General features: G+C 40.4%; 1 protein-coding gene across 6 annotated transcripts in view; it reads left to right on the top strand.

Annotated features, from left to right (window-relative positions):
- The window catches only part of AP3B1 (adaptor related protein complex 3 subunit beta 1), a 334,397-nt gene that overhangs the window by 290,070 nt on the left and 25,883 nt on the right, over positions 1-18,444 (top strand). For all 6 annotated transcript variants that reach the window (XR_006281799.1, XR_006281800.1, XM_038401874.2 and 3 more), the window contains 2 exons: positions 9,677-9,908; positions 12,042-12,126. Coding sequence is in view for 4 of the 6 variants with exons in the window: in XM_038401874.2 (XP_038257802.1) it covers positions 9,677-9,908; positions 12,042-12,126 (317 nt within the window). In the remaining 2 variants the exon portion in view is untranslated. The remainder of the gene's footprint in view (positions 1-9,676; positions 9,909-12,041; positions 12,127-18,444) is intronic.

Here is an 18,444-nt window from a genome sequence, read left to right on the forward strand (position 1 = left end):
TTGGTATAGTTTTTACAAATAGAAGTACAACAATAAAGCTGCAACTTCTGTGGGGATCTGGATCCTCTACTGAGACTTTCTCCAGAATGCAGGAGATATGGAGGCCCCCCCATGCAGAACCACTTTGCTGGTTCCTGTCAGGGTAATCACACCATGGGGCTTCAGTAGCATGGATGGGCTTGTGCACATCCATGCTTCTGGATGAATATCACTGTAAATGTGAACATTTGGATTGCTAAAATGTAGAGATTCAAAAAGATTGGTTCATAGAACAGTTGCTTCAAAATAGTATGTCTTATTTTTTCCAATTCTCATTTTAAATTCTATATTTCAATCACTTTTAAATAGCTACATTAAAAAAGTTTTAAAAGTTTAATCTTAATAATTTCCACCAAAACAGACATGCTATGTCATAAAATAACTATTAGGGACTAGTTTGTATCCTATAAATCTAACTTGAGTTGATAATATGGTCCATTACCAGCTAACTGCACAGAGTATTTTTCATTTTACACTCTTCAGTTACTTTTTAGTGAAGTGTTAAAAAATATGAAGCTTTTCTCCTCTCTAAAATTGCACGCTGTCTGTCTGTTATTAGGGAGATAACAGCTCTTATAAATGTTTCAGTAAGCGCTAAGTAGACAGTTATGTGCACTCTCATTCCACGCTTATTTGCTTACTGTAATAAACTGATAAAATATGTGTGGTTTGTCTCTGTGTATCTACAGGCATCATGAGTCACATAGATTTCCTTTAGAAATAATGTTGTGTCTGTAGAATTGATTGGTTATTTTCATAAACCATCCAAAGGTATACAGACGACTTTTATTATTTAAACATATGCTGTGTAAGATTTGTAGTGGGTTATCTCACAGTTGCTAGATGCTTCTTGTTCTTTTAACTCTTTGTGGAAGTTTTTTATTTCATAGTGATTACAGTTTCTGACCCATAGGCTGCTTAAGTATTGCAGCTATATGCATTGAAGATTTTAAATTTGAAACAAGACGACTGTTTTTACCGGATTGAACTTGTTTGTTGCGTAGATTACCTCTGAATCGCATTTGCCTTTGTCATCTTACATGAAACCCTTACCTCTATTGTCAGCTAGATGGTTTGAGAATTCTAGCTATCATATTTTATGATATTACATATCTTGGTTCAGATTTTGGGGTACTAGCATGTTAAATATACCTGAAGAGGATGTTTTATATAAATACTAATATTCCTCTGGCTATACTGTAAAATGCCATGTATTTTTAGTTACTGGTCTGTAGTTTGATTTTTTAAAAATAAAAATGGAATTGCCTGGGTATAAATAAGTGCATAAATTAGACTGCAGATGTTAAAAGTAACGCTAATTATATGGGGATATGCGGAAAATCTGGTCTGCAATAATTCAAAAGCCTTTTGATAAAATCTGTTGAATCAATGCTAAAATTTGTTCAACGTGTATTGGGACAGAAAGTATGCATACTGATTATACAGATAACTTACTTTAGATGTCTGACTTATTTTCATTATTTCTGTTCTGTTAATTAATAAAATATTAGCTATAGTTGTATGTGTTACGTTACAGAAAAATTGATATGACAGTTCATTGCCACAAGGAGTTTCCAATGAACACTGTGCTCTTGCTTCAAGAATACATTGGGATTATATATGAATTTAAAAAAAAAATCTGCTTGTTCCAAACATTTGGACTATAGTATGTGACAGAGTTTTATGTAGGAGCATAAAAGCAAACTTTAAAGTTTAGAAAGAGCATTTCCCTGAGTGTATGTTTGACAACACTTTGCACTTACTTTAAGCACATCAGAGCATTTCAGACATTTTAGCCTCATAACATCAAGTCAGGTTACATTATCTCCATTTTACAGATTGGTAAACTGAGGCTCAGGTAAATTGTCTTATCCAAAATGAGACAGTGGCAGAGCTGAAATTGGAGTCGTAGAATCATAGGATTAGAAGGGACCGCAAAGGTCATCTAGTCTAACCCTCTGCCAGGATGCAGGAGTCTAGAAGTTATTCTTTGAGTCATTGTACAAATGTATTCCACTTCAGATGTGTGTGCAACCAGTGCATAAGAGTTGGAAATTCTTCTCTTAGCACTACCCACTGGGGTAGCACATGCACTCTCAGCGGCTATGAGATGGTATAAAGGGCGGAGCTGCTTCAACCCCGTCCCCTCAGTTACTTCTTACTGCCTATGATCATTAGTCAGAGCACGCTGGCTTATTTGCAAGTGTTCTCCTTTTCAGGGAGTTTGTTTTCTCTTGTATATAGTTAGTTAGAGCTTTGGAATAATTGGTGTTTGTTGTTTTACTTAATTTATTTAGAGTGTCAGTTCCTGCATGTTCTGGGTACCAACTCCCAAGTACCAGGGCATGCTTTCATCTGGGCTCTATGCCTTGCACTGGTTGCAAGAAGACTCTGCTAGTGAGTGACCTACATTCCAGGTGTCTCAAGAGCCTCAGAGAAGGTCATGTCAGGGATCATCATCAAATCTGCAGGGACTTCAAGCCCCGGAACAGAAAGGTTAGGGAGGTGAGAGTGCATCACCTTCTCATGGAGGCTGCCTTGCGTCCATCATCTGAACTTTCTCTCTTGGGATGGACATCAACCATTTCTATCTCTGTCAGAGGTGCCACTCACCTTCCCTGATACCTGAGAAGAAGCATAAACAGCGTGCCTTGAAGGAGCCCAGCTACTCCACAAGATTGAGGTCCCCAGTACCATTTGCCAGCAAGCAAGCTGGACAGCAGGGTAGAATATCCCCCGAGAAGAAATGGTCCCCAACTTCATCTTGCCCAGGGTCAGTGACTCCAGCACCCATTCTTGTGCTGTTGAGGCCGTCCTCCACAATGCAACAGCAGCAGCCTTGGGACTGTTTGGGAACCGGTGACGCTGGAGGCATATGCCAGAGGACTAGATTTTCTATTCCTCTCAGTATCAGATTCTCCAGTAGCATGAGACAAGTTGTCCAGTACCAATTGACCTTCAGACTTTGTCAGTCTCACCTGCCTGTAAGGTTGAATCTTTGGTGCCAAAATGACAGTCCAATGCTGCCTTACCTGGTGCCATCCAGAGGCAAACCAAGTATGCTGTCCCCACTAACAGTGTATCCAGAGGTTTGCCACTGGTCCTTGGTACTGCACTGGTCAGGCGACTCAGGTTCTTTTTTGGAATCTGATGTAGACTTCTGTGCTCCTCACTCCTGAGATAGAAGGTGTCATGCACCTTCATCAAAAGGATTCCAATCCTGGCACCTGGCAGCAGCCATGATGGTCCACGGGTGTGGATCTGTGGGGCTTGTAGAGGTTGAGCTCCTCCTATACCTTACCAGTGGCTGTATTTGAAACCATGGGGTTTTCCCCACCACCACCAGATCCTTCCCAGTTTATCCACCTGCCAGATCCCTGAGCCGATGACAGGATAGTTCACATGTGGAATCCCAGGAAGTTACCCCGGTACCAACACTGGTACCAAGCAGAAATAACCTTGCATACCACAATCTCAATGTGGGGAGGTACGGGAGGCTACAATTCAACCTCTTTTGCTGCCCTCCACAGAAGAGCTGGTGGTGTTTTGGTGTCCTCACCTCTTTAGGATGACTAGAGGGCCTACCAAGAACTCCTAACGAGGGTTGCTTCTTCTCTGGACATCCAGGTCAACGTACTGCAAGAGAATTCTTTTAGATTGGTGGACATACAGCGGTCAACAAGATTTTCCAGTGTAGCCCTACCTACAAAATTATTGTGACAAACACCATCATCTGTGCTACTAACAGCCAAGATAATTGAATGCAAGCATCATGGCCCTTCTCAGGACTATGAACATTTCTGCACCCATTCTTCACCAGATGCTTTGGTTGTCTTGGCAGTAAACAAAAGAGCATATCAGGGATTGCCATCATCTACCCCAAAGGATAAAGAAGCAAAAAGACTTGACCTTTTCAATAGAAAGGTTTATTCCACTGTCAGCCTGCATTGTATCCTTGCTGGATGGATAAGATTTCTCCCTCTGGGACAGTGTTCTGAAGTTTATGGACAGAATATCAGAGGATGCCAGGCAAGAATTCCAGGCCATCTTGGAAGAGAGCAAACTCGTGGCTAGGACTTCTTTCCAAGCTGTATTAGATGGGGCAGATTCAGCAGCCAGAGCTATGGCATCTGCAATAACGATGCACAGAAGTTCATGGCTTCAGGCATCACAGAAGATCCACCAGATGATACAAGATCTCCCCTTTGAGGGTCTGATCCTATTCTCTCAGCAGATTGATGAGAAGTTTCAAGGGCTACATTGAAGTACTTGCGCATTTACGCTTCATTCCCTAAAAAGGAACAATTTCACCCTCAGTTGTACCAGCGATACCCACTTTTCACACCTAGACAGCATGACTACTCCAGAAAATAGGAAAAACCAGAGGAGAAGAACTCCACCTCAGTTTTTTTTCTTGACAAATCCGTCTAGACAGCCAAGAAATTCCAAATAGTCTGCTCAACTGCCTTGTTGAGGACTGAATACCAGTGTGTCATGGGCCAATTCTCTTACCCCTGTTTTTTTCCAATATGTTATGCTGCTTCCTATGTGCTTGGGCTGCTATCACCACAGACCAGTGGGTCTGTATTGTAAAACTGGGATGCACCCTTTAGTTTATTTCAGCCCTTCCCCCTTTAGGAACCATTCTCTTGAAGCTGTCTTCCTCCCAGACATCCAATCTCTCCTTCATTTCAGAGCTATAGAGGAGGTTCCTCCTTTCCATACAGGGGGAAAGGATTTTATTCATGTTGATTCCTGATGCCAAAGGCAAAAGGAGATCCATTCTAGACATGGAACAAATATATAAAGAAAATAAGGTTCCCAGGGTCACCCTAGCCTCTGTTATCTGCTCCCTGTATCCTGGTGACTGGTATGCTCTCTTTGACTTGAAGGATGCATATTTACATCAAACCCACAGGCAATTCTTAAGATTCTTGGTCAACAACACCCATTAATTGTTTACTGTCTTGCTCGTTGACCTATCTGCAGTCCTGAGTATTTACAAAATGCATGGTGGTGGTGGCCCCATTCCTAAGAAAATCAGGGTACAAGTATTTCCATACCTGTTCCGTACCTTTTCCGTGGCTGGTTTGTGGTCGGTCCAAGAACCAGATAGAACTCAGTCTAGCCAAGATCCAGTCCCTCTCCAGTGTTCAGGGTCTGTTGATTAATGAGGACAGGTGAGTCTTCTCCCCAGTTCAGAATAGATAGAATGTACAGGAATAGTCTTGGATTCTACAGTAACCAAGAGCTTTCCTACTACTTGCCAGATTCCAGACAGTGTTAACCATTTCCACAGACCTAAAAGCCCATCCAATCTCAACTATATGGGACTGCCTGAGAATTCTGGGACACATGGCCTCCTGCACCTATGTGGTTCAGCATGCCAGACTTGATTTCGGAAAGTTACAGGGCTGGTTAAAGTTGTGTACTCCCCAGCTCATCGGCCATTGGATATGCTCATTCAGTGCTTGCAGGAATGTTAACCTCCTTGGAATGATGGATGGATGCACCCAGTGTGTGTATGGGAGTTCCCTTCACACCTCCTCTAGGGTAGGGAAGTCACCTAGACAAACTAGGTCACAGCAAGATTTAGCTCTCATGTGGGAGTTGAGGCTATTCATCTGGCTTGTCAGAGGAAAAACTCTGCATGTCCTCATGGACATGCTGCAGTGATGTTCTATGTGAAAACACAGGGAGGGACTAGGTCAGACAGCCTTTGTCAAGAGCACGTACTCCTTTGGGAGTTTTGTATCCCCAACATGATTCACCTCAAAGCATCCCACTTTCCTGCAGTTCACAACAGTTTGGCAAATTGCCTGAGCAGATCTTTCAGCAGAGATCACAAGTGGTGTCTCAGAGCAGATATTGTGAGCCTCATTTTTCCAATGTGGGCGGGAGGGGTCCCTCAGATAGACCTATTTGCTACTCACCACAACAGGAAGTGCCAGCTCTTTTATTCAAGGGCAGCTCATAGTCAGGGATCTCTTAACAGATGTCTTCCTTGTCTTGCAGAAGCACAAGCTGATGTATACCTATCCTCCTATTCCTCTCATTCCAATGGTGTTGACCAAGCTCAAGCAGCATCAGGCCCACATGATCCCTATAGCACAGGCTTGGCTTTGCCAACATTGGTTCTCCAGTCTGCTGAACCTCTCCACAAGGGGTTCTTTGACATTATCTCCAGAGTCCAACCTGCTTCCCCAGGAACCCAGCCGATTCCTGCATCCCAACTCTTTTGTGATCTTCATCTTACCACCTGGATGCTCCCTGGTTGATGCCTCAAGAGGTGGTGTGTTTGGGGGAATATACAAATCCTCCTCCTGAATAGCAGAAAGCCTTCTACTAGATACCTATTGAAGTGAGAACCATTTTCCTTCTGGTCACAGCAAAAAGGTATTTTGCCAGTCCAGGCCTCCGTCCAACATATTCTACCTAAACATCCAACATCTATCCACCTGAAACAGAAAGTCATATCCATTAGATCCATCAAGGTTCACCTTGCAGATGTTTCCTCTTTCCACCCTCCAATTGCAAGCCGCTCAGTATCTTTTAACCCAGTATCAATTAGGTTCTTAAAAGGTCTGGACAAGTTATATGCCCACGTTGCAGAACCTATTCCTCCCTGGGATTTTAATCTGGTGCTAACAAAGATGATTGTTTGAACTGATGGCTACCTGTTTTTACTCCATCTATCAATGAAAGTAGCATGTTTTTGATAGCCATTACCTCTGTGAAAAGAGTGGCAGAATTACAGAATTACAAGCAACTGGTAGCTGACCTTCCCCACACAATCTTTTATAAGGACTCTATATACATACGGCCCTCTCCATTCAAATCACGCTAGTTCCTTTTCCTCCTTCATCTGCCTGGGCACTAGTGCAGAAAGTAGAAGACGCTGAAAGTACAGGAGAGAGTCTCTCTACTCTGTTCTTGTGCCTGGCACCACAGTGTTTCCTGGCAGACAGGAGGAGTAATTATTACAAGGTCATGCTCAGCCTGGCAGCCCCAGCTTGGAGCATGCTCACTGAGATTTGTGGGGATGGCACATACTCAGTGTGGCTGGCATAGAGCTCTGTAGAGGTGCAGCACACTCAATGCAGACAGTGCAAAAATTTGGTCTAGATTAATTTACTATAAGAGGTGTATAGTTGGTTGAAAAAATGTACTTACTGTAGCTATCAATGGTTTGCTATCAAACCAGGAAGACATATCTAGTGGAGTCCTCAGGAGTGTGTCTTGCATCTAGAATTAGTCAATATTTTAATTAATGGATTGAATATTGGAGTTAAGAATATGCTTATAAAATTTGCAAGTGACACTATTCTGCCAGAGTCGGGGTGGGTGTGTCTCTAGGCATTTTGGAGGACAGGATTAGAATTCAAAATGACCTTGTGAAATTAGAGAATTGGTCTAAATTCAACAAAATGAAATTCATTGAAGATAAGTGCAGAGTACTACACTTAGGAAGAAAAAAATCAAATGCACAACTATAAAATGGGGAATAACTGGCTAGGTGGTAGTACAGCAGAAAAGAATCTGGGGGTTATAGTGGATCATAAATTGAACATGCACCAGCAATGGGGTTCAGTGGCAAAAAAAATGCTAATATTCTAGGGTTTTACCAGCAGTGTCATATGTAACATGGGAATACTTGTTCTGTTCTCCTTAGCCCTGGTGAGCGTCAGCTGGAGTATTGTGTCCAGTTTTGGGCACCACACCTTGAGAAAGATATAGACAAATTGGAAAAAGTCTAGAAGGAGATAAAAAAAAATAATAAAAGGTTTAGAAAACGTAACCTATGAGGAAAGGTTAAAAAACCTGGCTATGTTTAGTCTTGAGAAAAGAAGACTGAAGGGGAACTTACTGAGGTCTGTTAGAAAGAGATTGCTAATTAATTGTTCTCCATATCCCTTGAAGATAGGACAAGAAGTAGTCAGCTTAATTTGTAGCAAGGAAGATTTAGGTCTGATATTAGGAAAAATGTTCTAACTATAAGGACAGTTAAGCACTGGACTAAGCTTTCAAGTGATGTTGTGGAATCCCCGTCCTTGGAGGTTTTTCAGAACAAGTTGGACAAACACCCACCAGTGATGGTCTAGGTATACTTTGTTCTGCCTCAGTATATGACCTTTCAAGGTCCCTTCCAGCGCTACATTTCTGTGATTATATGATCTTCAGAGAATTTTGCTCTAAAAAAATCTTTTGAGCATTTGCAAATGATGATTTTTCAGAGACTTATAACGTACCAAAATTGGGCAACTTTTCACAAGAACAACAAAAGATGTATATTCCTGACCCCTAGGCAATACCCCTACCTGCTCCAAAGGATGTAGTTACTACACCTTCTCAATCAAACAGCTATGTGCATTTTAACACTCGCAAAACAATTTTTCCCCCTTAATCTTATTCTTTAAGCAGGGGTTCTCGCAAAAAAATTTTTGGTGGCCTCAGAGTGCAGCCACCGACTCTGCTTTGACCATGCTCTGACAATTTTTCTTAAGAAACTTAATTAACTTTAGGAAAAACAAATAAATATGCATACATACATGTCCAAATCATAGACATTTATTTGTGTAGGGTTTTCTTTTTTAGACTCAATAATAATAATTAATAATGTGCAGTTGTCTATTCTTTACTGGATCTAAACAGAATAGAAACGCAAATAAGGTGCTTTGCATGTTCTTGTCGTTTTATTGTTGTTTCTTTTGCATTTTTGGTTGCAGGTTTTTTTGGATTTGCTAGCTAGTATGTATGTTTGTTAATATCACTTTTCACAGCAGCAGACTTGTTAGCCAGCTGGGAGGGGATGGGGGTGAGCCCAAAGCCCAGCAGCCGGGGGATGAAGCTCGCTGCTATGCAGCCAAAGAACCAGAGCCCAGTACTCCACAGTCAGAGCCCGCGGCCAAAGCCTGCCATTTCAGGAAGCTGGAAGCCTGAGTGAGCCCCAATGCCCCCAGGAAGGTGGCGGATTCTCATCGGCTGTTTGCTCCTCCAGCATTTGTGGCTCAAGAGGGCTACAGGGCCCAACCCCTCCTTACAGCCCCAGGGGAGGGGCCTCTGTTTTGTCATTCCCTCCGCCCTCCCCCAAAAATATCATCCAGGAGGCTGTGGCCACAAGAAAGCATTTGAGAAATGCTACTAGAGCAGCTGAACCATTTTAGCTGAAACTTAAAAAATGAAACTGAAGCAGAAAAATCTCAGCTCAAACAATCTGGCAAAGTTGTAAGCAATTGGAAATAGTCTTATAATAGAAAGTTAGGCAACTTTAATTACAAGCAGAGCTGTTAGTTCTCAATACCAGAAATGTTGTAATTCTATTTCATGCTGCTCCATATATTTCCTTTATTATGTTGTATTTGTGGACTTGAATATTTTCAACATGTTCTAATTGTTTTTCCACACATTCCACACATTTGTTGCTGTTGATGAAGTCAAAGCTTTAAGGTATTTTCGTAAACATCAGTATGCCCCCTGATACTGCATTCCTTTCACCTCCAAATCTCCCACAAAAGAGAGAGGGAGTTCTAGCTGGTGCAGAGAGTGCAGTATTTAAACTGTCACATTATGAAGTTCTTCTACTATCCACAAGAATTGGCTAATATATTCACTAATTTTTAACTTTTTTATGTAACAGGTCAGTTCCCCAGTGTTTGTGCCAATGAAAACTCATGAATTGCTTCATCGAATGAGTGGGAAAGGATTAGCAGCTCATTATCACTTCTCAAGGCAGCCGTGCATTTATGGAGATCAAATGGTATCTGTACAAGTGACATTAATGAACACCACGGACCAGAAGTTAGAGAATATTCACATAGGGGAGAGAAAGCTACCTGCAGGCATGAAGATGCATGTATTTAATCCAATAGGTAATAAAGTCATCTTTTTAAAAATAACTATTCAAAATCCTATTGTTTCGGTTTGTTAAAAACATGAAATGAAAAATACTAAATGTACTGATTTAAAAAAAATTAATTCTTTATTTTAGAAATTGACAGAATAAAAAAAATAACATTTTTAAGCATTACGTGGCAAGGGGGTGTGTGGTTTAACAAGGTGTCTGTTAAAAAGGAAGCATTTCCGGTACAGTTAAAATGAATCAAACCATATAGTCATACTGCCTCTGGCTGTAATTTCTTCAGATCCTTTCATGTGAACATAAGAATGGCCATACTGGATCTAACAAAAGTCCATCTAGCCCAGTATCCTGTCTTCCCTTTTTCCAACTGACCTCTTAGCTGTTTAGTCACTACATTGACTAAACAGCTATATTAGGACAATGCCAACTGGAGGTTTGTGCCAGCCAGTTATGTTCACATTCAAGGAATAAAAATGGCACTTAGCCACTTTTTACTTATTTCAGAGCAAACTTTCCATGCTACTGTCAACAAAACATATGGTCAAGTATTTTGCATGAATAACATTTGATTCAATTTGTATTTTAATAATGATACGTCTCTATTGTTTTTATAACTAAACATCTACTTCAAGACACTGACAAAATCTGAACTTGATAGTAAGTTGAACTGAATGGTGTCTACCCATCTGGATATATAAACCTGTGTCTTATCCTTTTCAGTACATTTGGTATTTTTGTATTTCTCATGGGTGTTGTCTACTTTAAGAAAATTAAGTTCCATAATTCCATCAGGAGAGCACAGTAAAAGTGTCTGTGTAGTTAGACATTCTTATCAGTTTTCCAAACTTACTCTGTAGCCTCTGCAGTTGCAGCCTGCCAGTAATAGTAAGAGTGGCAAATGGGGCATGGAGTATTTCTTTCTTGATGCCACACAGATCCTTATACAGACTTGACTTTCTTGAAGCACTTTGTTTTCCCTCCATTATTCTGCATTATTTGAAATCCCCCTCCCCCAGGTTTTATGCATTCTTCCACAATTTGCTTTACTGCCATTAGACTTCTTTATATTTCTACCCATCATTAAACAGCTGACTTCTTCTGATTTCCTAAATATGTAGAACATAGTAGCACAAAAGTTTTCTCTGTCCAGACATTTTAAATTTGACATTCCTTTCTGTAATGGCATCTGTTCAATTACCTTCCTGAGTGTTTCAGAGTAGCAGCCGTGTTAGTCTGTATTCACAAAAAGAAAAGGAGTACTTGTGGCAACATAGAGACTAACAAATTTATTAGAGCATAAGCTTTCGTGAGTAAATTTGTTGGTCTCTAAGGTGCCACAAGTACTCCTTTTCTTTTTGCTTCCTGAGTGTTGTTTCTCTTGTACTGTTCTCTAGTTGAAGTTCTCCCCAGCAACCACTTTTTGTATATGTTCCTTTGGTATCAAAGAAGGACCAGGCACCTCACAAACCTAAGTCCTTCAGTCTGCAATAGTGTAGGGTTAGTATGGTGATCTGGCTCTGAAGAGGTTCAAGAAACAAACAGTGAACTTACTCTTGATGTCTTCATTTAGGAAGTGCTGCATTCTGCACTGCTTGTAAAATGAAGGAGTATTCTCCATTTTAGGTCCATAATCCTCCCAGCCTCCTATGTAACCAGTGCAAACAAAATTTGGAGAAAAGTAGGCCACGTTGAATATAGAATTTTTTAAACTTGATTTTGCCCATCACTGTATAGTAATGTGCACTTTACTAGTGGTCTTGTGCTGTCTTATTCATTCAATATGAAAACTGAAGAGCAAGTGGTGTCATGCCGAATTAAATGCAAATGCTGCATCTGCACACAAGCAAATAGAATACGTGACCTTAATGTTTTTCTGTAATTATATATCCCTACTGTTTTAATATGAAGCCTTGGTTCACTAATGATATGACTAGATTTTAATGGTAATATTTAAAATGCATTTATTGTAGGAAGTTTCTCCCAAGACACTTTAAAAAAAAAAATACAAAATTTGGTCAGAACTTCTCAAAGTTTAAAGAAGCTGTAAATGTTTGCTGTTTTACATGTTATCAAATTTTTGTATTTAGATTGGCTGATCGGATTTTTTTTTTTCCCCATGCTTAATTTACATGTTCTGTTCTAGAATTTCTTGAGCCTGAGGAATCCATTACTGTCTCAGTGGGTATTGACTTTTGTGATTCTACTCAGACTGCCAGTTTCCAGTTGTGGTAAGTTTGTTTTTGTTTTGTTTTTTTAACATTTGATAGCTCTGAATGGAAATTGAGGGGAGAAATGTTATAGTCTTTGCATTTTTTACACAACTTCTTCCGTAACTATATTAAAAACATGATATTTGAATTTGCTCTGATTATATTTTGAACTAGTTCGAAGCCTAACTAGAATTTTTATGGGTAAAGTGCTGATTGTATTTTCTGCATTTGTTACAGAATTGGGCAATATAGCTCATCATAAAATGGACATTCAAGATGTATTTAGAGAAATGAGGCATAGTTACCTTGTAAACTTTACTATTCCACTGTTTTTCCTATCAGGATATTTCCAAATAATTTTTGAAAGTTTGTGATACTTGATGAGAATTAAGTTATGAACATATATTAGTCACACAGTGCACTTTCAAATCTGTGTTAGCTAAACAAATCAGTTTCTTCTGTTATGTACAAAAGCACCGACTCCATGGGTGCTCTGGGGCTGGAGCACCCATGGGGAAATATTAGTGGGTGCTTTGCACCCACCAGCAGCCAAGATCCCCTCCCCCCACCTCACCTCACCTCACCTTCGCCTCCTCCCCTGAGCGCACTGCGTCCCCTCTCCTCTGCCTACCTCCCAGTGCTTGTCGCTGTGAAACAGCTGTTTTGCAGCATAACAAGCTCCAGGAGGGAGAGGGGAGGAGCGGGAACGCGGCGCGCTCAGGGAAGGAGGCAGGGAAGGGGCCGGGGCGGGGATATGGGGAAGGAGTCCAATAGGGGGAAGGAGGGGGCAGAGTTGGGGCGGGGACTTTGGGGAAGGCGTTGGAATGGGGGTGAGGCGGGGCATGAGCTGGGAGGAGGGTCAAGCACCACCTGGTGCCAGCAGAAGTTGGCACCTATGGTTAGGTACCTGACCTGTTTGTGGTTCTGTTCTTTTCACAAGTTTGGTTTGGTAACTCTGAGGTTGCAGATGGATCCTACCATTTGATGTTAACTGAATTTTCAGAAACATTTTAATATGTAATTTACTAACATAAAATCAAAAAACATAATGAAACCAAAGGAAAGTATCATAGCCAAAAATAGAGTGCTCATATACATGCAGGCATTCACTGACAGCAACAATCTTTGAGGGACTCCTGCTTTATTTGCAAAAATTACTTGCATATAAGTTTTTATATATACTTTGCTCATTATCATCATACCTAGTTACAATGCAGGCTCTTGAGATCCTTATATATTTTGATTTAAGCAGAAAAAGTGCCTGCTCACCCATTGGGAGCTCCATTGTCAGGCAACATGAATTCATGCAAAAATACTAGCAGAATCCAAACTCTTTTGCCCAAGTCACTAAATGAACCTGCTTGCTAGTCTTTACCTTTCCTTTAACATATCCTGAAACAAATATTTCAATCAGCTTTTCTCACAACTTGCCACCCCACATGGGTCACGGAATTGTCAACCCCATCACAGTGCCCCAAACTGGTTAGGTGAAAACTGTCTTTCCTTGTAGAAAATTCTATACTCTTGTTTGTTTAATAATTTAAAAAATTATAGTGCACAGTGATCAACAGTAGTTTGGAAACTTATAGATTCTTAGACTGGGGATATAGGATTTGTAGTGGAAAAGATTACTGTGCTTTCACATATGTTAAACATGCTGCTCAAGAAGAGCCAATTCAGAAATTTAAATTTTCTCTTTTTGGGGGGGAGTTTACTATTGAAAATGTTTTTCTCAACAACACTTTTTGTGATATTCATTTGTATGCTAAGTCCCTAGTGTGAGATTATTTTAAAGATATTGTTATCACCAGCATGATGCGTATGGCATGTAGCATATGCACAAGTTTATGCTATTGTGTCTTTCTGGATGATGACAGTAGCAATGGTATTCAAGAACTGATCCGAAGTCTTTAAAAACTAAGCTTATTTTACTGTACAGCACATTAGTCCAGCACAGGCTTTGTTTTGATATAATGAGGGAAGCAGAGTTCTAGGCAATGCAACTTCAAAATTGTTACAAAAATGTAAGGTATCTGTTGCTCTAAACACAAATGTACTTAGCTTTTTTATTTTAAAATTATATATAATGTCAAAATATTTTAAACAAGCATATACATTCTTTTTTAAAAAAGCAAATACTTTATTTTAAGTACACCCTTTAAGTACTGTATATACTCATTCATTAGCCCATTCGTTTATAAGCCGACCCCCCAAGATGAATAGGTAAAAATAGTAAAAACTATATGACCCTTTCGTAAGCCGACCCTATATTTCAGGGATTGGCAAACTTTGGCTCCGAGCCCATCAGGGTAAGCCACTAGCGGGTCAGGACATTTTGTTTACCTGGTGCACTACTTCCCGCAACTCCCATTGGCTGGGAAAGGCGAACCGTGGCCATAGGGAACTGAGGGGCTCCATGCCTGCAGACGCTCCAGGTAAACAAAACGACAATGTATGAGATATTCAATTCAGTGATTTCATAGAGTTTAAAATCATCAAATTTTGGTGTAGACCCGTTTATAAGCTGACCCCCGCTCTTTCATGCATCACGATTTTACCAAAAATATTTGGCTTATGAACGAGTATATACGGTATATAAATGATTCAGTTCCAAACTTACACCATTTATTGCTGAGAATCTCTGCAATGATGAGTATAAGCAATGTAGCATAACACATTGATTTTATGCAGATCATCACCTTTATGTTTTGGGAGGTCTGCTATATTAGTGATATATAAAACCTGATTACTTTCTCCAACATTGCCTAGTAATTGTTTATTATTTTCCTATTAGACAAACAACACAGATCAATATTCCTGAACACCAACCAGACTATGAGTAACGTCACTATAAATAGATTTGCCTCAGACACCAGTGCTGTATTCATTTTAATGATTTGGACAATGTGATCCCAATGACAAAGCTCAAGCTAAACAATAAGTTTAAAGTTAAATTAAGAATAGGAATTGCTTACTTTGTTTGCCTCTTTGATTAATAAACCCTTTGATATTTGAGAATACTGTTGAAGGGGAAAAAATAAAGATAGATGTACTTTGAGTAAAATTTGCTGTTTTATTGTTCCAAACATCCTTGTAGTATATATGTATATATTAGGCGATTCTGTGTTTTGTGGTGGTCTTTCAGCCATGTGAATCTGTTTAAAATATAATCAATGGCAGTTCTTTTAATTCTCGATACTTTCTAAAAAGTTTTTTGTTCAAAAGGTTGTGTGTGGATGTGTGAATTATTTCAAGAATATTTTGACAAAAGGTGTCCTTACACCTTTATTTTGCTGTATTGTCTTGCATGAAGATATGTATGTATGTCATTTATTTGAGCTGTTTGGGGCGTATACAGCAGTAAAGCGTTCCCCGATCATAATTATTTTCCTACGTTTTACCAAAAGGAGCACTTTGTCTTGCATCAAATGTAATTGATCCTGAAGCAGTGTAATCACAATTACTCACTTTCTTAATTGGCCTGCCCAAAATCAGAAAATGGAAACCGATCGGCAGTGTTTAAATCAATAGCTTTGTAGTAGTGCTTGTGGGGGTTGGGAGATAGTGGTAATGGGTAGATCAATTGGTCTTAGATGCCAATCATTGACTGTGTGTTTTGCATAGTAAACACTACCTGTCTGCTTCGAGATGTTGTAGTGTTAGTGGTTCAATAAATGCAAACTATATTAAGAAAAAAGCAAAAATGACTAATAAAATATTTAGATCACTTTTAAAAGATCTTGAACATATCAAGTGCAGTGAAGGAGAAACTATAACATACAGAGTTGAAAGCTCTGAAAGCTTTGAAACACCTCCCTGATAAGCACTATTTTATTAAGCAAAACTTTCGAAGATCACATACCTAATTAGAGAGAAAGGAGAAACTGTTTAACTTGAAAACTGTTCTTAATGCATTTATTTAGAACATATATTAGGTTGCTCATCCTGTCTGTTCAAAGTGAGAACATCCCATCACCTCCTTTCTTGTGTGATCTCTCAGTAAATGCACTTCCCTCCTTTCTATCCAATAATGCTATTTGTGTGTTTTTTGTTTTTTTTAAAGTGAGGGTCAGGATCAGTAAATGGACATTCTTTATCTTCTAAAAACCATGTACATATATGTGTATACACAGATACCCTGCCGCTATGTACATACGTACGGGGTGTGGGTGTGTGTGTGTGTGTGTGTGTGTGTGTGTGTGTGTGTGTGTGTGTGTGAGTGAGTTGCATATTTAGGGTTTCCAACTTCCCTATCCTTTTTTCCTCCCTATGTTTGCAGGCAAAAGCCTCTTTCAGATAAGCTCCTACCTCACTGCATGGGTTGGGTCCAACATGGCATTGCCTGAAGAGAAGGGAAGGACTTCTAGGAGTATGAATGCCCTGAAAGATCTGGGGAAGGGGGAACAAGTGTGTTCCTCCCTCCCCAACCAAAAAACCCCACACAAACGTCTAGAGATGGGCTAGTGCTGGATGTGATGAGAACCTGTTCTCCCTCCCCCCTACCTCCTGATCCCTGGAAAAATTCTGTGACAGGCCATCAGGACTCTATGTGGGAAAAGGGAAAAAGCCTATGCTATTAGTGTCTTCCCAGTGTGAAGGGTTGCTCTTCTTTAAGGTGCCATCTGATGTACTGAGATACTGCTGAGCCCGTATGTTCTGCCAGCCTTTAACCTGTCTTACTGAGCCAGGCTCTTAAGCCTCCTCTAGCACACACACAGGCAGGGCCACACCCAGCTGCAGAAAGACACAAGACACTGAGATCAGCTCTGTGAAGACTCTGCTTAAGAGACTTGCCCTAGCACTCGGATGCCCATCTCCCTTGGAGTGCAGACCCAAAGGTATATTTTCTTGCGCTGTGTAGAAAAATCTGCCCAGTGCAAGCTCATAAAAATTCACCCTCTCCCTCAATGTGAAGAGAGATATGCACAACTTCTTGCCCCCCCGTTAGACATTGCACAAACTGGGTTTAATAATAAACAAAACAAATGTATTAACTATAAAAGGCAGATTTTAAGTGATTATAAGAGGTAGCAAACAGAACAAAGCAAATTACTGAGCAAATAAAACAAAACACTCAGACTAAACTTAATACACTAAAGAAATTGGCTACAAATAGTAATTTTTCACCCTAAATGTTGTTTTAGGCAGATTGCTAAGATTCTTGAAAGCCAGCTGCACTGGCCTGCAGCTTAAAACTTCATGTATTATTACTCACAGTCTAAACACCCTTCCAGCCAGGACTCAGCTCTTCTCCCCCCAGTTCAGTTCTTGCTTCAAGGTGTTTCCACAGTGTCTCTTTGGGCAGGGAGGCAGAGGAGAACCATGATGATGTCACTCCCCTGCTTATATAGCCTTTGTTTATGGTGGGAAGCCTTTGTCTTCCAGTGGAAAAACACTGGCATTCCAAGAGGGGGTCCAGCATCAGGTGACTCAGTCACCTGACTCTGCAGGGTCTGTGATGTTATTGACATGAACTGTGACCGTATAGACCATTGTTGCTCTGCAGGGTCTCTATACTGTCTGTATTTTAACCTTGTGCTATGCTTCTGGGTGACACCCCAGGCAATTTGGCATCATCACTGCCTAGCCTGCTTGATGGCCTATTAAGGACCATCAGCGATACAATAAACCCATTGAGATAAAGCAGATACACCTTGTGACTCAGCAAGACTTCAGGGACATGCCTATGGTCAGACATCTAAGGCTTTCAAGCCAAGGCCTGGCAGCTTGTATTTGAGACAAAGGAAGCACAAGCCACATGGCAGAGAATATAAAAGGCCCTGGAAACCCCTCCATTTTGTCTTCAATCCTGCTCTGACCTCTGAAGGAACCTTGCTACAAATTAAAGCTCTAAACAAAGGTCTGAATGACCCATCCCAGCTGTGGATGTACTCCAGAGACTTGATTTGAACCTGCAGTTTATTCCATCACTGCTACAAGCCTGAACCAAGAACTTTGCCATTATTGTATGTAATTGATACCATTTAACCAATTTTAGCTCTCATCTATATTTCTTTTTTTTTAGGAATAAACCTTTAGATTTTAGATTCTAAAGAATTGGCAACAGCGTGATTTGTGGGTAAAATCTGACTTGTATATTGACCTGGGTCTCAAGCTTGGTCCTTTGGGATCGAGAGAACTTTTCTTCTTTTACTGGGGTATTGGTTTTCATAACCATTTGTCCCCATAACGAGTGGTACTGGTGGTGATACTGGGAAACTGGAGTGTCTAAGGGAATTGCTTGTATGACTTCTGGTTAGCCTGTAGGGTAAAACTGAAGTCCTCTCTGTTTGGCTGGTTTGTTGTGCAAGGAACCCCAGCCTTGGGCTATAACTG

Source organism: Dermochelys coriacea, chromosome 5 (assembly GCF_009764565.3).
Source record: "Dermochelys coriacea isolate rDerCor1 chromosome 5, rDerCor1.pri.v4, whole genome shotgun sequence".
NCBI lineage: Eukaryota > Metazoa > Chordata > Testudines > Dermochelyidae > Dermochelys > Dermochelys coriacea.